An 18880-nucleotide genomic window follows, 5' to 3' on the forward strand; every position below is an offset into this window, starting at 1 on the left:
GAAAAGTGGAATTTTCCAATGTCTGAACCTTATAAAATTCCTATTTATTGCATACGCCTCTATCAAACATCGATCGTCATTCACCCACGCATTTCTTTTAAGAGTCTATCTGAGAGTTTGCTCGCTTGTTTCAAAACAAAGTTACTCTACCGGAGAGTTCCAACCCGAGTAGCTGCTTCTCACACGATACGATACACCGGTCCGGATCATCATCATCATCATCATCTTCTACATCACCGTCGTCGCTAATGGGCTATAAAGTTCGGCCGGTAGCGACTAGCGGCACTTAGTGCCGTGTCGATCGCGGTTCGGTGAAGATCTTCGTGTAGTGCACTATGTGGTTCCGTTTGGGAGGTGGTGATGTTTTGGCGCTCGGCTGCCTAGTAGTGACCCTGGTTGCGGTTGGTGGACAACAGGAGGCACAAGATGATGTCGAACTGGCAGCCCTGAACTATGTCAACGAGCTGGAACAGGAAGTGCTGACAAGGAACAACGAAGCTACCGAGGCATCCTGGGCGTACGAATCCGATATCAACGAGGACAATCTGAAACTGCGGAACGAGGTGCAAACGCGGAATGCCAACTACTTTAAGGTAGGTGCCGGGTGGTCGAGCGGTTACAGAAGCGAACGGACGTAGTTTCTAATTAGCATTTATGATAAGGGTGACTGCTGCTGTAATGGCCGAGTGTGTCATCTTGCGAAATTACGCGATCGAACTGGTCGTTAGATGTTCGATGTCGATTGCACCGGTAGCTATTTAACGGTAGGGGAGCGTGACAGTGTTGACATGCGACACAACATCGGTCAATCATTTTGAACAGTTCATTGGCACCGGCAAACCTGAGTGTGATCCATTCATTTCGTTTTGTGGGTACTTTCTTTGGGAAACCAGAATTTCTGGTTTTCCAAAATAAGCGATGAACTCTTTTGCAGGATTTTTATCGATTGATCATTTCAAGTTTGCACTAGAAATAAGTGGAGACATGTATTGCCTTTCTTTTGCTTTTATATATGTTCAAGTTGTAGTCTGTCATTGAATATAATTGTACATTCCTGGACTGACATAAAACGTTAGCCAAATGATCTTTTACCCGTATTTCTAAGCGAGCAATTTGCCGGTGAGAATTTCCATCATAATTGAACTCTGATTCAACAAAAATTCGATGTAATATTTTTGTTTGACAAATACTAAAAGATATTTAGTATATAGATATATGGAAATCTTTTGGATCATCTGTTGAACTATATATACTTCTAGAACGACCGCAAGTCACTGTACAAGTCGTGAATATATCCTGACATCAAATAAAATTAAACTCGTAAAAATAAATAATAGCATATAAACAAACATTGTATTTTTTATCGTCTGTTGTTCACAGTTATTTGATGAAATAAACAAGCAAAATTATTCAAAGGCAAAAGTTCGTTTCGGTCATTAGCAAAACTCGACCAGTAATGCGAAATCGAATAACGCATGAGGAATTTACAAAATAACTGACTTAAAAAAGATTTGTTTTTCATAAACCTTACGTAAGTATTTAATAGCAAATGTCGGTAAAAAACGTTTTGTCAGAATTCTTAAATAGCACTCTGTGCTTTAGAGTAAATTGTGTTACTCAAGTTAGGGTTGCCAACTATGATTCATTTATCACTGCAAGTTCTTTTTAGCTTCTTGAAAATATAAAAATTCATAGCTTCAAGCGAATTGCTTGTATAAAATTGTTGTAAATTATATATTTTTATAGAAGTACTTTGTGCTCATATTTACAACTGCATCTGCGACAACCAACTACTCTTACAATTTTGAAATTTTACTTTGCCGAGCCATAATTGGTTTTTGAAATTTATAAACAGGTACGGTTCCGTTCCCCGGGGTTGATTTTAGAGCTGAAAAATAGTGTTTGAAGCGAGATTTCACGAAGAATCTGTAAAGGCAAGTCAAAATCATAAAACTTTAGCCGTAATAACCGAAATTTGGAAATGTTTCAAGTGAATTTCATAAACTTTTCAATCATTTTTTATGTTGCTTGCGCGCTGCTGTTTCGTATGGTGGTGGTGTGAGAAATGCACAGTGGGTTCGGTGGCGTTATATTGTGATCAAAAATTACATGTAAAAAATAACACGAATTTATGCATTGGGTTTTGTGTTGTAATAAAATAACAACGAGTTGAATATAATAAAACGGGTATTATAAGAAACCGTTCATTTCCTTCATGTATAATGCTAGTAATGTCCAGCTCTGTTTAGCTCAATGCATTGATGTTACTTTGTTGTGTAATATGAATAATATATATTACTTCAGATTGTAGCTAAAGTCAACATTTAACCTAGACTGGCTACTGAATGATGTGAATACATGCCAAGTATTATCGTTCATTTAGAACATTGGAACATATAACATTCATATAGCCTGGTGTCAAAATCACAATTCAAAAAATATATATAAGTTTATAAAAAATGTATTTATTTGGTATATTTTAGTTGTCTAGTGAATGTCCAATAAATTCTTATTTCAACAGTTTTTTAATCGACCATGAAATTCGATTGCGCTCTCTCATATGGTGATCACTATTTGGTACTGGCAAAGATACCGAAAATGCTTGAATGTTTTTTGTTTTGCAACTAAACTCAGGCATGTTAGTCAATACATATACACAGACGCTCACTCAAAAAAGTGGTGGAGAGGGGGGGGTGGGTTTGTTATATGGTTTCGTAATACCGGGGCTAAATCGGTTTTTACCCAAGTTTTCTCTACTACGTCATCTCTAAGCGAGTTTGTAAACTAACATGCCTGAGTTTAGTTGCAAAACAAAAAACATTCAAGCATTTTCGGTATCTTTGCCAGTAAAGTAAAGTAAAATCGTGGCCGGTCTAGCCCCCATCTCCTCTGGTAATTTCTTGAGTTTCGGAGGCGGTTTGAACTCCTGAAACCCCAAAAAATCCTCCCGCCTAAAATACGCACCTGCATATATGTACATATAACATCATGTTAGTCAATAATAAATAGTAATTGTTCATAGTTCTAGTGTAATAAAAATCAATAACAATAAAGATTGAATTAGTATATATTCAAATTGTGAAAGATTCACAAATACATTAACATTTTTTACAAGCCAACAAAATGTGTAGTATGTGTCGATTTTGCCTTGGCGACCATGATCTCCTCGCGTGAACTGAAAGTTTTTATTGCCAAGCCTTTTTCTCTTAAATGGGAACCCTGAAATGTTACCCCATTACGAAAACTCGTCCAAGCCCGCTCCTAAAATGCACTCGCGTTCCTATTTTTTGAGACTGAAATACGAAAAATTTATTCTACGTACGGAAAAGCCAGCGATCGCAAAACAACTAAAATATTAGTTGTTTTTCTGATTTTGGTTGGTTAAAATTTGGTACCACTAATCGACTGTTGTTTTAACTAATCTGTCACTTAGCAACGACACCGAACAAAGACACGCACCACAAACAAGTAATTAAACGTTTCAGTTGAGCAATGCCAAACACCCTGAGCGAACAATGAAACGTTTCAATGAGATGTCACTCGTGCAATTGAGCAAAGACACAATCCCAGCAAAGTTACTTGTATGCATGAAAGCAAAAAAGGCGGGTGGATAATGTCAGAGACATAACTGAATGTCGTGAATACGAAAACAAATGACATGTTCCTTAACACTTCCGAATAAATCGATTAGTTGATCAATTGTATGAATTATGCAAGCATTCTCTTTTTCACATTTTTCGCAAAAACAAAGAAGACTTCACTTGATCTCGATTACTGTAAATTTCACACAGCGAAAAGTGCCCAAATCTAATCAAACCGTTCTAGATTTGCACTAAACTGAGGATATTTACCTTCAATTTGTGAAGAAGAAATCCTAATAGTTCTTTAGAAAACTTTTAGAGCCATTAGAACGGCTGATTTTGTGTAATGCTCTCCACCGTTGTTTTTTCGCCAATGCAAACGACTAGCAGCTGTGACGTAATCGCTCTTGTCGGAAGCGAAACTAGCTTTGCAAACGACAAACAATACATCTGCTCGCAGTGGCGATAGAATAGAACTGATCCAATTTTTGTTAAGAGGTTTCTTTTTAAGTGATTTCGTTTGTAGCTTTTTCACTAATGGGCGGTCCTAACGGCTATAAAAATAGCAGCATATAGAATTTTAATGTCGATTATTTCATTTTGCATTTGCATTTCATTGAAAGAAGTTCTCGGGATGCTGTACGGGATTCATTCTTGCCTTTCAGAAAGACCAAATTATGGAAGTCACTACGACATTAAGCTGTTCGGAACATTTTTCTCGAACGATTTGTTGTACAGCAGCAGATATTTTGTTCTCTTCCTCAGAACGCGTTCTGATTGGCTGATGTTGACATGGGTCAAATGAGACAGGTTTTTCAATAGTGTACCATTGAAATACTTCAATGCTGTTGCTATACACGTTTAAGTTGAAAATTTTCGATTCCATTGGTAGTTAGATGATATAAATCCTTTCACAGATCACTGAGCTATGAGCTTTAAGAATACGACAAAGGCAGACGTGCCTTATGAATTATCCTCTTTGATACTCGTTTATACCAAACATTTCAGAAAAGTTTAATTTTGAATTATTTGAGATTGTGTCACACAACTGACAATTTTATCATAAAATTGTGATCATATTTCCGATGGAATGTAGCAAAAATTATGTTGATACGTTAGATAGAACAAGAGATATTCACGATCAAAAACTTATCACTCTCTCAGAGGGTAAATTTTGAAAAGGCGCCCCATAGTAAAGTAAGTCGTATTCACGACAAAAAAATGTCTCAGTTGTTTCAACCAATTATTCAGTTATTTGAACTTAAGATGCCAATTGCAATAAATATTTTTTACTGTTAGCCTCTTTGGGGGGCAGCTAATCATTCACTGCTTGAACAACGAAATTTTACCTAATTAACTGCTTATATCTTTATCACTAAACTCACAAAGGATATAGAAATGAACCAAAAGATAAAAATTCTCAAAAGGGAACTCACCAGCAAAATGGTCACAGGGAATTAGGAAATTTTTCTTTCACTTGCAGAATGGCTCGCTAATAAACCTAATGCTACAGATATCCTTCCAAGAAAATACAAATAGTACCACTTCACTTTAGCAGCAAATTTTTAAGCGTTAAGCGGTTTTAAAAACATGGACATACTGTAGGAACTTGTTTTACTTGGAAAACTTGTTTTACAATTAACTGTTATATTCTTCTGCATACTTTCACTTACATAAAACGACCACAACGTAACTAACATAAATGACGGTCATTTACCATTGAAAATTTTCAATATGAAACGCTTCTGGTAAAATGAAGAGGTTTTTTGTTCTGCGTTTTGCTGTCTTCGTTCTCCGCCAAGTAACAGCATTTTGAATACAACAATTTCGGTTACCTGAATGGTTATGACAAAATCAACAGATATGTTAGTTAAATCAACAACATTTTAGTTGAAACAACCAGGGCGTGGAACAACAATTGCAATATTCTAATTTTGTGATCTGCGGGTTCTCCGTGGCGTATGGGCTTAGTACTAATCCTCGTGACTTCAGTTATCACGTGCACCTTTACTTTCTGTTTCACCAACACCATTTCATGTCTTGTTTTCGCATTATCCTTGGTAACCGTAGGAGGACCTGCCTCTGTGGACTTCAACGGCAGTATAGATTCGGTAATATGAAGAAGTACTCACTTCATTATAGCAAAGGTTGTGAATTCTTAGATTCTAGCGCTTGAAATTTTGACAGAAACTTTTTTCTCGCACACTAATTTTAGTACAAAAACCACATTTCGTTCACATCAGGGATGCCAGGTTAAATTTTCAAGCAGAATTTACTAACTTTGTACAATTAAACTGCTTCCATGGCAGTGGAAAATATCGTTTTTACCTAGTAAATATGAAAGTCAAGTACACGAAATTTAAAAAAATGTCCATTAATCATTTGAGAATAAGTTTAACTGCAACTATGCAAATTATTTTCCCACAGAGGTCTATTACTAAATGTATGTACATTTTTTTTCGTTTCCTATACCGCTCTGAATCTCAAAAAGTAATGTTTTATGAGAGAACGAAAATTTCTTTTTCCATACTCAACATGATGCAATAAACGTGCACAAAAATCGTCAGAATCAAACATCATCAGAACGTTCTACATGTGAATAGGCCGTAAGTCATTTTAATATTCACATGTAGGGATTTTGGTTACAAAGCTGTTTGTGCGAAAAGCATATTTTATTTCATTCTTCTTCATAAATATAAACCAATAAGCGGCAATGGTAGCTCAAATTTAAATGCTTAAAGTACTCATGAGCCGAAGGCGAAACGTGAAGAAGAGAAACCATATTTGTTTTTGCGATTGCAGCTCTTTTAAGATGATATATGGAATTACTGTTCGACGAACTGAGCAAATATCTTTGTGTTTATGTGACAAATAATGTCCGCCGATTTTCACAAACTCAAGTTCAAATGAAAGGTCTTATGGTTCCATAGCTCGCTATGGAATTTTATATTTATCTGACTTCCGATTCCGGAAGTACAAGGCGATATATGCAAATTTATGAGAAAATGCGCAATTTTCTCAGAAATTTTTTGTATATGTGTACGGAGGGAAGCCGACTTAACCGATTCTTACAAAATCAGATGCATAGGAAAGGTCTTGGAATTCTTTAAAAAATCCCCAAAAAATTGATCCAGATCCGACTTTCGGTTTCGGTATTACAGCGCGATAAGTGAAAAATTTTCAATTTCATGAGGATATTTTTTCAAAAGTGATGGCGAACGAGGTGCAAATTTTAATAAAAATTACTGGTGAATTCATCTAGTTGGCAGACGGTTTCTGCTTCCGATCGAACCGGTAATAGTGAAGAAAAATTCCAAAAACGGAGCTCACTTCGATTTCTCACCAGCAGTTGAACAAATTTTCACAAATCATGATTCAAATTAAAGCTCTCAGTGTCTTAAAAGATACTGTGCAATTTCATCCAGATCCTACTTCCGTTTCCAAATTTATAGAGCTTCAAAGCTTTGATTTTATTCAAGTTATAAAAAAAAAATCTTGACAGAATCTTCTAGTGATATTTTTGAAAATATAACAAATATGAGAAAGGCATCATTACATCACTAGGTGGATTAAAAAAAGTTTTTTTTTATTTCGTCTTGACGGATAGATATTCTATCAGGCTCCTAAACGACTGAATCGATGTGAGTCTCCATAGCACAACAATTGAATTGTGTAATAACACCAGCAGATTATTGCATAATGTTTTATCAAACAAAATGACAACTATCAATCATTGGTCATTTAAATGTGAGTCCAATTGAAAAGGAATACCAATTGTCGAGTCACATACGTTTTTTATCGCCATTCCGTTATCTTATTTTGAATGTATTATGTTCGCCTAATTTTGGAAGCATCACCAGTTTCATATGACAATAGACTTAATTCGCATCTTCTTATCATATATTTAATCTGTGATTGGTTAGAAAATCAATTGAACTTCATTATCGGAAGGTAATATTCTATTTTCAATGGCCGTTACTTGGATACGGAATGTTAACTTGAATTCACTGAAGTTAATCGATATAACCTTGCAGAATGACAATATTATTTCGAAATTGAAGACAATGAATAGTTTAGAAACTGAAATATTTGTGTTTAATGTGTGTTGTCGAGAATGCAAATCAAGAACAAGTTTGTAATCAACAATTATGAATATTTAAAACGAGCGATTGTTATGTCCATAGTACTTTTTAAAAGACTGTTTAAATTCTTCAAAAAAGTGTCCGAGCTAGAGATTATAAGAGGAGGAAGAATATGAGGATTATAGAGCCATAGTACTTTTTACTTTTTTATTTATGACTTCTGGTCAGTCAGTAATTTTTACTTTTTTCAGTTTTTTTTAACGATATCAAACTAACTAGAGAGTATAAGAAGAGAAAGAATATGAAATTATAGAGCCGTAGTACTCAAGGAAGAGCAAGGATGTGAAGAATAAAGTGCGGAAAAGTGAGACGTGACAAGGTTCATTCAAGTAAGCAGAAGGCTTCTCGTATCTAAACTTTTACCTTCTACCAGAGGAGTCGAACTTAGGCATCTTAGCGATACGAGTCATCCGAGTCTCTGATATGCCATAGTACTCAAGGAAGAGCAAGAATGTGAAGATGAAGTGCGGGGAAGTGTGACGTAGCAAGCAGAAGACTTCTCGAAGCTAAACTTTTACCTTTTTTCTATCACAGGAGTCTAGCTTAGGCAAATCATCACGGCAAATCATCCGAGTCTCTGATATGTCAGAGAGTATAGATAAAGATAAACATAGATTTGTCGGTTATGTCACTTATACGATCTCCGGAATCGGGAGTGACAGCCATTTGAGTTTCGAATTTGATTAGTGAACCGATAGTAGCTTTCAAAGCGGTCCTATATTGTTCAAATCAGTTTACCCAACTCCAAAAATTAGCATTATGCAGTAAAAAATATGAGCGTTTTGTCGGAACCGTCACTTCTTCCAATATGTTTCCGTAACTGCATGTTTCAGTCATGTGAAGGCAATAGTAGCTTTGAAACGAGTTTAAGCTTATTGAAATCGGTTCTTCCATCTCCGAGAACATTGAGCGTATAGAGAAAAAGTGCCGGTTGTCGTTTACGTCACTTCTACGATCATATCTCCGGAAACGGAAGTGCCAGCCATTTGATCTTCAAACTTAATACACAATCTAATAGTAGCTTCCAAACGAGCCTAAGTTTGTTAATCGATTAAGCCATCCCCGAGAAAAGATAGCGTATAGGAAAAACGTGAAAAAGAACACATACATACACACACATACAGTTATTTTCCGATCTCGTTGAGCTGAGTCGTATGGTATATATCACTATGGGTCTGCGGAGCTCCGATCAAAAGTCGGTTTCTCCAGAAATTCTATATCATTTCTTTACAGAAGGGCAAAATTCGTTTTCAGAGTGAGTGCCGCATTTTCAGCAAAACAACAAGCGTTACACACAAAAAAAAGAATTGAATTTTACAGGTGACTTAATCTCTCATACAATGCATTTCATAAAGACCTAATTCATCAAATGACGGAAAATTTCATTTTTAATGACTTAATGATAGATTAGCAAGATTTTTACTGGTTTCGACTATAACTTGCATTCAGCTAGCAGGTGCAACTGTATGAATTTAAATGCACCTTTTACCAACCAAGCAGATGTGAGCTTCTGTGGATCAATCGATTAACAGGCGTACTTTGTGAACCAATGATTTTCGGTTCCACTCGCGGAATTTTAAACACAATATTGTTCTTCCACGTAAATTTGCGTGAACTGCGATGCTCCATTTACGTGCATCTAATAAGATGTAGAATCGCAGGGTTTTTTCGAAGTGTGTAGAATGACTAAATTCCATGAACTGAAGTTTGAATTGCTATCGCATCCTCTTTAATCGCCAGTTTTGGCGCCCAGCAACTATTTATTGTTCTTAGATTTCAAGAAAAAACTTGCTGGAATGATATTAAACTGAAGCGTTTTTCACGGATAAGTAAAAATCTGAGATAAAAGATGTGTAGAAATGTAGAAAAGTTCATTAAGAACAATTGTTTTGATCGTCGAGGAGAATATTTTCCCTAGGAAAATCGAAATTAGAAAAAAAGTGTTATTATCTGCATCAGACAGGGGAGTTTTTAATGACATGTCATGCACCAATCGTCTGTAAAATTGAATTAAACTCTTCTGAGGTTTGGTGTCCCAATGATACAAGTCATAATCACTGGAATGTTACTTTGCGATTGTGTTTTGTTTTGGTGGCCTTTACAATAAACAAAATATTTTTATCGAACCTGTACATGCATTTCAAGTATGATGAGTGTTGTATCTACCAGTACGACACGGATTGTATTTCAGTAAAGTCAGGCCTAGTTGAATTATTATTATGCAGTTACAATATAGATATGTGTTTGTCCTAACGAGCTTGTTGGTGATCTTGGGTGAAGTATTTGGAATAAGAACTCAAACTAGCTGTTCGAATAACCGGAAAATATGGTCAAAAAGCGGAATGACGAGCGGTAGGGTAGTTTCTGAAGAACATCTATGGCAGAAATGTGAAGAGCTAGCTGCTTCCAATTATTTAAATGGATTAGAAAATGAACTACTGGCTAGACAGAACGAAGCCACTGAGGCAAACTGGGCATACGAATCCGACTTAAACATGGAGCACCAAAGCCGGAGAAGTGAAGTGGAAACGCGAAACGCAAACTATTTTAAGGTACACACTTAGAAAATGTTACATATTTATAGATGCACATAAAAGGAGCGTCGCGATTCACTTACATTCACAATACAAAGCATGTAAAGATAAGTCATATCATTAACTTCACAGTTGATTTAGCTGAAACTTACATCGATACAGACGCAACAGTTATGTTCACATGTTAGTAGATGTAATATTGTGTCATCGCCGAAGAAATTACGGCATACTTGGTTTTACGTCAAGCGTAAATTTCATTTTTTCTAAGAGTGTACGTTCTAGAATTTTATAGCTCAAGACATATTAGGAGGACGTGTTCTGATCGTTATGTTCGAATTATGAAACTCTAGTTTAATGAAAAATGTAAGTACACAGTTAAAAATTATGAAATTTACAGGTGACATATATAGTATGATTCAATTCATAAGAACATAATTCGTAAAATGACTTAAATTTACAAGAATGATTCGAATGTGTAAAACATACCTGGCTTTTCAAGCAGGTGTGTAAATTTGCATATTGCAGCATTTGAAAATATGTCAGAATGCATTAAATATGTGTTCTTTCAACTGTAAAAATGAGCTCGAATATGCCGGTCTCAGAAGACATAAATTTACACGATTTTATCTCTTGGCAAAGTCTCACTCCAAGTGTTTCGAGTTTAATTTGAATCACTTACGGCCGATGTCGTATTTCTAGTAAATACTCGAACAAATTCATTAAACATTGGGATTTCAAATAAATTTCAAGACCTAGAAGCAAATGTCAAAGATTCCTTAATTTATGGTAAAATATTGATGGGAACTGGTATACTAAAATATCACGACGAAATCGATATGTTACGAAGATTTTGGTATCTTAGTTGTATTATTTTAAAGATCTAAATTATCACTATTGAATCCATAAATCTAAAAAAAACCGTTGGGCTGTCATCACGGTCTCTCGTATAAAGAATCATCTACAAGAGTGGAGTAAAACAAGACAGAGACTTTTTATCCTCTGTGTAGGGTATGTAACTTATGTAATTTACTTTTGTTAACATGAGGTTGAAGTTTTTTGTTGACCTATAAAGTTAGACATGACTGCAATATTTTTTTATCAAACCTGTAGCGTTTCAAGAATGATGAAAGCCACACGTAGTACTGTATAAGTTGAAGTTCAGTGAGGATCTTAAGGTATTGAAATGTGGCTACGGGTTCGAAATGTATTTATTTTCTTGGGCTTCCTGGTGATATCTATTCAAGGTGTTATCGGATTAAAAATCCGAATAAATAGCACAAATTTTAGAATTTCATGGTCAAAGTGCGGAATAAGTCATGCTCTGCGGATTTCCGGAGCTCATGAACTGCTACTGCATGGCACTGACGAATTAGTGGCATTGAGTTACGTGAATGGGCTGGAAAATGAACTACTAGTTAAAAAGAACGAAGCCGCTGAGGCTTCTTGGGCATACGCAACCGATATTAACGAGGAGCACCTTAAAATGCGCAATGAAGTGATAACACGGAATGCAAACTATTTTAAGGTAGGTTCACAAACTAGCAGAACAGAGTTATTCGGAAAAGAATATGTTTCAACTATTATTCGAAACTTTTACTAATTCATTTTTGTATATTGCATGTTCAAGAAATTTTACTGTGTCTGTTCGAAGATATTCACTTTTTTGTTTTATCGAATGTAGTTATCTATTAAGTATTTTACATCTAGTGTTGAAACTAATACGCAATTTAGCATCGTTTACATGTACTTCCATTTAAAGGTGAATATTGTCAGATGGTTTAGTGACCGTTATCACATGAACTTAAACTAATATCTGATCGTACGTAACTACTGATAATACCATAATATTTGAACTTTGTATGAAGCCTATGAAACTAATTATAGAGGTGACGATGCGTGGGAGATGCGCATTGTTTTGTGTGCGCAAGTGAGCTGACTCTGTTTTTGAGGACAATTTTTCAGTCGATGGGTAATCTGCTGCTAAGCGAGGGTCATTTCGCCGAATGCCGGTTCTCCGAAAGCCATTTAACCGTAAGCTGTTTTATCGAAACGCCATTTCACAGAATGGGTAAATTTACCGAATCCCAAACCAATCTTAATACCTTTCCGAAATTTATTCAAAAATTCGAAAAATGACAAATAATAGTGTTCATGCCTATCAAATATGGCTATCAAATTGTTGGATCTTTCTTCATTGTTCCGCCTGATAAAATTCTAATATTGGAATTTTGCCGTTATTACTGTGGTGTTTATTTGAAAGGTTTTTTTCACACCATAATTGTCAAAACCGAATTACTGCACTATAGTTTGTCAAGCAATTAAACATCATATACATCATTTAGGGGTTAGCCTATGTTTGTGCTTAGGGCATATAACCGTTTTTACTGTTCTTTACGTTTCTTCTTAGACTCGTTAGTGCAGAGCAGTTCAAATTGAACTGCTTATTGCAAACTTAAAAAGTTCAACTTGAACCGCTAAGCAGACGTAAAGTTTGCAAAACACTTATATATTTGGTACCGAAGTTCCACGAATGACCATACCTGCCTCGGCTAGAATAAGCCGAAAACCAGGCGCGTAGCCAGAAAAAATTTTCGGGGGGGGTTTTAAAACATGGTGATAAATCAACACATGTACAATTTATATCACAATGTTTCCCATGGGTTATAATTTTTTGTTTCGGGGGGGGGGTTTGAACCCCTAAACCCCCCCCCCCCCCCCTGTATACGCGCCTGCCGAAAACAATGCATTAATTTTACGTCTGCTTAGCGGTTCAAGTTGAACTGTTTAGGTTGGCAATAAGCAGTTCAATTTGAACTGCTCTGCACTGACGAGTCTAAGACGAAACGTAAAGAACAGTATCATATACATCATTGGACTCATCGGAGCATTAGCGGATTATGTTGATCCGCGAGGTGGCATTAACAGTTCAACAGAATCTGTTGATGGTCATTAACATATTTAAAAAATATTAGAACTTTACAACAGCAAAAATGTTCTAAAATTCTATCTAATTTTAGAATTAACAACGCCAAATGTCTCTATAACGCACAAGTACGGATAACCCGCAGATCACAAAATTACAATATTGCAATTGTTGTTTCACGCCCTGGTTGTTTCAACTAAAAAGTTGTTGATTTGACTAACATATCTGTTGATTTTGTCATAACCATCAAGATAAACGAAATTGCTGTATTCAAATGCTGTCACTTAGCGGAGAACGAAGACAGCAAAACGCAGGACAAAAATCCTCTTCATTTCACTAGAAACGTTTCATATTGAAAATTTGCAATGGCAAATGAACGTCATTTATGTCAGTTACATAATGGCCGTTTTATGTAAGTGAAAGTATGCAGAAGAGTTCTAAAACAAGTTTCCCATGTATTAAATAAATATTCCTGCAGTACCTTATGATAAAAAAAGAACCCGAATTTTCATTTTAAAATTCCCGCGCTTGCCCAATCGGTAATCTTTTATTCTCTCAACGTTAGTAACACTTTTATACACATTCTGTCAAATTTTGACGCATATCGTATGATTAGTTTTTGTTTGGCGTCTATACAAAGAAGTTGAAAAATTTTCGTGTAGCGATTTTTATAATGGATGAAAATTTAGAACAACGGCTCGCCTTCGAAGCGCCATTCGGTTGATTGTTGTGCGGTTTCGATGTCATATTCATAGATCCACACCTCATCACCAGTTATGATGCATTTGATGAATGACGGGTCACTATCTGCGCTGGAAATCATCTCTTTGGCCACATCCACACGACGCTGTTTTTGAATGAAATTCAGCTTTTCTGGCACCAGTCGAGAAGCGACGCGTTTCAAACCCAAAACATCAGTTAACATGTGTTCGGCTGATCCATAAGAGATGCCCAACAACACAGCAATCGCTCTAATCGGTACAGAACGATTTTGCAACACGATTTGCTTCGCCGATTCAATGTTTTCTTCAGTAACAGATGTTGTTGGGCGGCCAGGGATCTCATCATGATCCAAGCTTGTACGACCAACTTTGAAGCGTTTATACCACTCGTATGCCTGTGTTTTTCCTAGACACGATTCACCAAAGGCCTTTTCTAACATTTTCATCGTTTCGGAACACTTAAATCCATTTGCAACACAACATTTGATGCACGCACGTTGTTCTAAATTTTCACTTATTATAAAAATCGCCACACGAAAATTTTTCAACTTCTTTGTATAGACAACTTCAACTTCAACTTTGTATAGACAACTTTTCAACTTCTTTGTATAGACTAATCGTACGATATGCGTCAAAATTTGACAGAATGTGTATAAAAGTGTTGCCAACTTTGAGAGAATAAAAGTTTTCCGATTGGACAAGCGCGGGAATTCTATAATGAAAATTTCGGTTCTTTTTTGATCATAAGGTAAATCAAATTTCAAAATCTACTAACAATTTTGATATTTTAAACATGCCTTATTTCTCTGCGGGCTCCAACATATTCACACTAAGACTAGATGAGTTTGATAATAAACTTCTTGGTCGAAATATCAGTTCATTTGTTTTACGAGTCTCGGAATGTAGAATATCGATTATTGAATATGCCAATATACAAGAGAAATGATTTCAGATCTGTGTAAATGCGAGGTACATATTTTCCGATGTTATTAACGACTTCCGGTGGAGGTCTAAGGTTAGTGTCAGAGTGAAAGCGTTACGCGAAGCGTCTGGAAGCGCGTGTGAGCTAGTTACATTTGATCAAAGCAAACCTGTCAGAGTGAATGCGATGCGAAAACAGTACATCGCATTGAATCGCTTCGCTTCGGTCCGCGTTCCGCGCTCACTCTGACATCAACCTAAACGTGTAAGCACGTTGATTCGCGGATAGTACGTTAGAAATTCGAGTGATTCGCGAGAAGGAAAAAAAGTTTTGTGCGACGCCGCGAGATACCATCGGTAGTCTAAAATAGTAAAGTCCATGTGACTATAAACGAAACCGCTGGATGTATAGTCATTGTAACCTTTCCAATCAAACAAAGAAAGAAGAAGATGAAAATATTAACGTCAGTAGGGTACCTCCGCCTTTTTGTTGTGATTCTTGCATCATACTAAAGCTTAATATTTAGCCTTACTACCTTACGAATCAATGCTGCAATTTTACCTAGTGCATACTGAAGCTCAATTACATTCTTTATTTAACATTGTGAAAATTCATGAGAAATTTAAAGGTTTGCACAAATCACAACGCAGCACGGAAGCTTCTGAATGAACATTATAATCTGTTTTCAGAGTCATAACATTTTAACATCCATTTATCGAGTCAACTCATCGCAGCATCAAGACGATATGATGTATTTCGCATTACGAATTAATTATTCAAATATAAACTCACGGACAGGTGCTTTCGTGCGTTAGCGGTTATGCGTAGAGCTTAATACTACCCGGCTGATTAGGTTCAATATCCACTACTTCGCAAACTGGGCATGTAAATGATTGTTTTCATTGCAAATAATATTAATTTAGTCGATTAAACACAAGTCTTATTTGGACCAAACAAATAGTTTATTTGCCTATGAGGTCAGACCTCGGATTACGATAAGTTAACTCTATTATTTTAACTTCGGCCATTCATTTTTTTTTCACCGGGACTCCCCGCCTACTCGATTACATCTAAAACTATTATCAATTTACTACTAATCACACTGTGTAAACATTCGGGTGCAACAAAAGCCGCTTCACACAAAATCCGTTACGCTGTATTTGGACGAATTCTCACGATGTACACAGTTGCTGTGATGATCTCTCCGGTAGTGTTTAGTGATCTTCGGGATTTGATCGAGTGCACAGTAGCTCACCGAAACGGAGCTGTAAAGTAATTTGTGTTTAGTGTGTCTAGTCTAGTGATCTCATTTCAAGTTGCGTTTCGTTACGGTGTCACATGTACCTTCGATCATGCCACCTATCGATAGTCGTAGTGTTACTCTTCCTGGCCGAACTAGGTCCCCGGATGGCTCTGCGCTCTCCGAACTACGCAGAGAGTACGACTGCAGCCGCTTTCCTAGCCTATTTGGAACCGTTGCTGCTGAAACGAACCAATCTGGAAATGAATGCCGCTTGGGATTATGAAAGTGATATTACGGATTCCAATTCAATCGTCGCTCAGGATATTTCCGTTGATAATGCAAAGTTTTTGAAGGTATTTGGCGGAAGAAACTTTTTACCTTCTACATATAGTCTTTCTCCAATTGATTTTGAATTTATTAGTTTTTCAGCAGATCAGTAGCAATGTGAAAAATGAATCTTTGAAATTGAAAGTTCTCATATTTTCCTTCTCTCACCACCCATAGGAAGTTGCACGCGAGCTACGGAAATTCGATTTCAACAACTTCAAGGATGCGGAACTGAAGCGAAAAATTGAAAAGCTAACACAGCTGGGCTATGCTGCGCTGTCGGAGGAAAAGTTCAAACAGTTGCTGGATGCCATTTCCGGCATGTCGGAAAATTACGCCACGGTAAAGGTGTGTGATTTTAAGAACCGGGATAAATGTGATCTTTCGCTTGAACCGGAGCTGACGGAGATTTTGGCTACCAGCCGGGATCCGGAAGAGTTGAAATACTACTGGGTTCAGTGGTACGACAAGGCCGGTGCACCGACTAGGAAAAACTTTGACACGTATGTTGCACTGAACGGGGAGGCAGCACAGTTGAACAGTTGAGTTCTGATCTGACAATGTTGTGTTGCATAATTTTTAAAAATGTCAATTCTCCTACAGACTTCACATCCGGAGCGGAAGCATGGTTGGATGCGTACGAAGACGACACTTTCGAAGCTCAGGTTGATGCAGCTATTGAAGAAATTCACCCACTTTACGAACAGATTCACGCCTACGTACGGTACCAGCTTCGCCAGCGATATGGCGATGAAGTAGTCCCCGAGAAGAGTCCCATTCCGATGCACTTGCTGGGCAATATGTGGGCGCAGACCTGGGATAATGTGGCAGATATAACAACTCCATTCCCCAAAAGTCGTCTATTGGACGTCACAGATGAGATGGTTGCCCAGGGTTATGATGCCCTCAAGATGTTCCACATGGGTGATGAGTTCTTCGTTTCCCTCAATATGACCAAACTACCTCAGTGAGTTGAGTGCTACTTTGAACTAGTCTTCGAGTGCAAAATCTCTCTTTTTATTTCAGAACATTCTGGGACAAAAGTATCCTGGAAAAACCAACCGATGGTCGTGAGCTCGTATGTCACGCTAGTGCCTGGGATTTCTACAAGACTGACGACGTTCGCATCAAGCAGTGTACCCGAATTACTATGGAAGATTTCTTCACTGTTCATCACGAATTAGGTCACATTCAGTACTACCTCCAGTATCAACATCAACCTAGTGTCTATCGAGAAGGTGCTAATCCTGGCTTCCACGAAGCCGTTGGAGATGTGCTCTCGCTGTCGGTTTCTACTCCCAAACATTTGGAGAGAGTTGGCCTTCTGAAAGACTTCGTTCTGGATGATGATGCTAAGGTGAACCAATTCTATCGGTCCGGTCTTGGAAAACTCGTCTTTCTTCCGTTCGCCTACACCATCGACAAGTACCGGTGGGGAATCTTCCGTGGTGAAATCAAACCGGAAGAGTACAACTGCAAATTCTGGGAGATGCGTGCCAAATTTTCCGGCATCGAACCACCTGTAGTGCGCAGCGAGCAGGACTTTGATGCCCCGGCCAAGTATCACGTTTCGGCGGACGTTGAATATCTGCGCTATCTGGTGTCGTACATTGTACAGTTTCAGTTCCATCGATCGGCATGTGAACTGGCCGGTGAATATGTGAAGGGTCATCCCGAGAAGACGCTGAACAACTGTGACATCTACCAGAGTGTAAACGCCGGTAATGCCATCAAGGAAATGCTTGCCATGGGATCCTCAAAACCCTGGCCAGATGCAATGGAAGTGTTGACCGGACAGAGAAAGATGAGTGCTGATGCGCTGCTGGAGTACTTCCAACCGTTGTACGATTGGCTGGTGGTGGAAAACAAACGACTCGGTGCCTACGTTGGCTGGGAGCAGTCTGATAGTAAGTGATCCCTGGGGTATTCTGGGTTGATTGTATTGATTGTTTTCAACGATTTCTTTTCCAGAGTGCAAATCGAAATAGGACCCAGTCGGAAATCATTATCACCTCTTATTGCCTCACAACAGAAGATTACATTTAAATAAATGAAGTTGATCGAATGATTTTTGTAGTATCAATTAAACAAGTTTCAACCTTGCATAACGAGTTGCATAAGTGTTTGGCCGCCGAAGGGAGGAATACTAGATCGTTGAAAGAATCTTTTGGGGCGCAACGAGTTGTTTTGTGTGAAGTTTTCACGTGCATACTTGATCGATGTGATTCGTCATTTCGAACCAAATCAAAATCATTGCTTACTAATGTCGTTTTCGCTTAAGAAAACTGAAACTGACCCAGAGTAATTTCATCAAACAAACACTTTTCAAGAAACTGTGTCGACTTTGCACTTAGCAACTGGGGTTTGAGCAAACCTGATATAACAACCAGGTTTGAAACTGACTCGATTTTCAGTTCAACAACGTTAAAACTAGGTTCTAAACTAGCTTAACAAAAACGATTTGACAGCAGTTAGGTTTGGTATCA

General features: G+C 37.4%; 1 protein-coding gene across 1 annotated transcript; it reads left to right on the forward strand.

Annotated features, from left to right (window-relative positions):
* The first annotated feature begins 273 nt into the window (after positions 1–273).
* Positions 274–18459, forward strand: LOC131431286 (angiotensin-converting enzyme-like). Its single transcript, XM_058596901.1, has 5 exons — positions 274–593; positions 16572–16935; positions 16998–17361; positions 17421–18301; positions 18366–18459. The coding sequence occupies exons 1-5, from the start codon at positions 336–338 to the stop codon at positions 18380–18382; spliced, it is 1884 nt and encodes a 627-aa protein (XP_058452884.1). The 5' UTR covers positions 274–335; the 3' UTR covers positions 18383–18459.
* The last annotated feature ends 421 nt before the right edge of the window (positions 18460–18880 follow it).

Source organism: Malaya genurostris, chromosome 2, assembly GCF_030247185.1.
Source record: "Malaya genurostris strain Urasoe2022 chromosome 2, Malgen_1.1, whole genome shotgun sequence".
Taxonomy (NCBI): Eukaryota; Metazoa; Arthropoda; class Insecta; order Diptera; family Culicidae; genus Malaya; species Malaya genurostris.

What these genes read in the sequence shown, in the direction of transcription:
- LOC131431286 (XM_058596901.1), top strand. Translation starts at nt 336, where the DNA reads ATGTGGTTCCGTTTGGGAGGTGGTGATGTTTTGGCGCTCGGCTGCCTA. An exon ending in GGAATGCCAACTACTTTAAG is followed by an intron (nt 594 to 16,571) that starts GTAGGTGCCGGG and finishes CACCACCCATAG; the next exon opens with GAAGTTGCACGCGAGCTACG. An exon ending in AATATGACCAAACTACCTCA is followed by an intron (nt 17,362 to 17,420) that starts GTGAGTTGAGTG and finishes TTTTTATTTCAG; the next exon opens with AACATTCTGGGACAAAAGTA.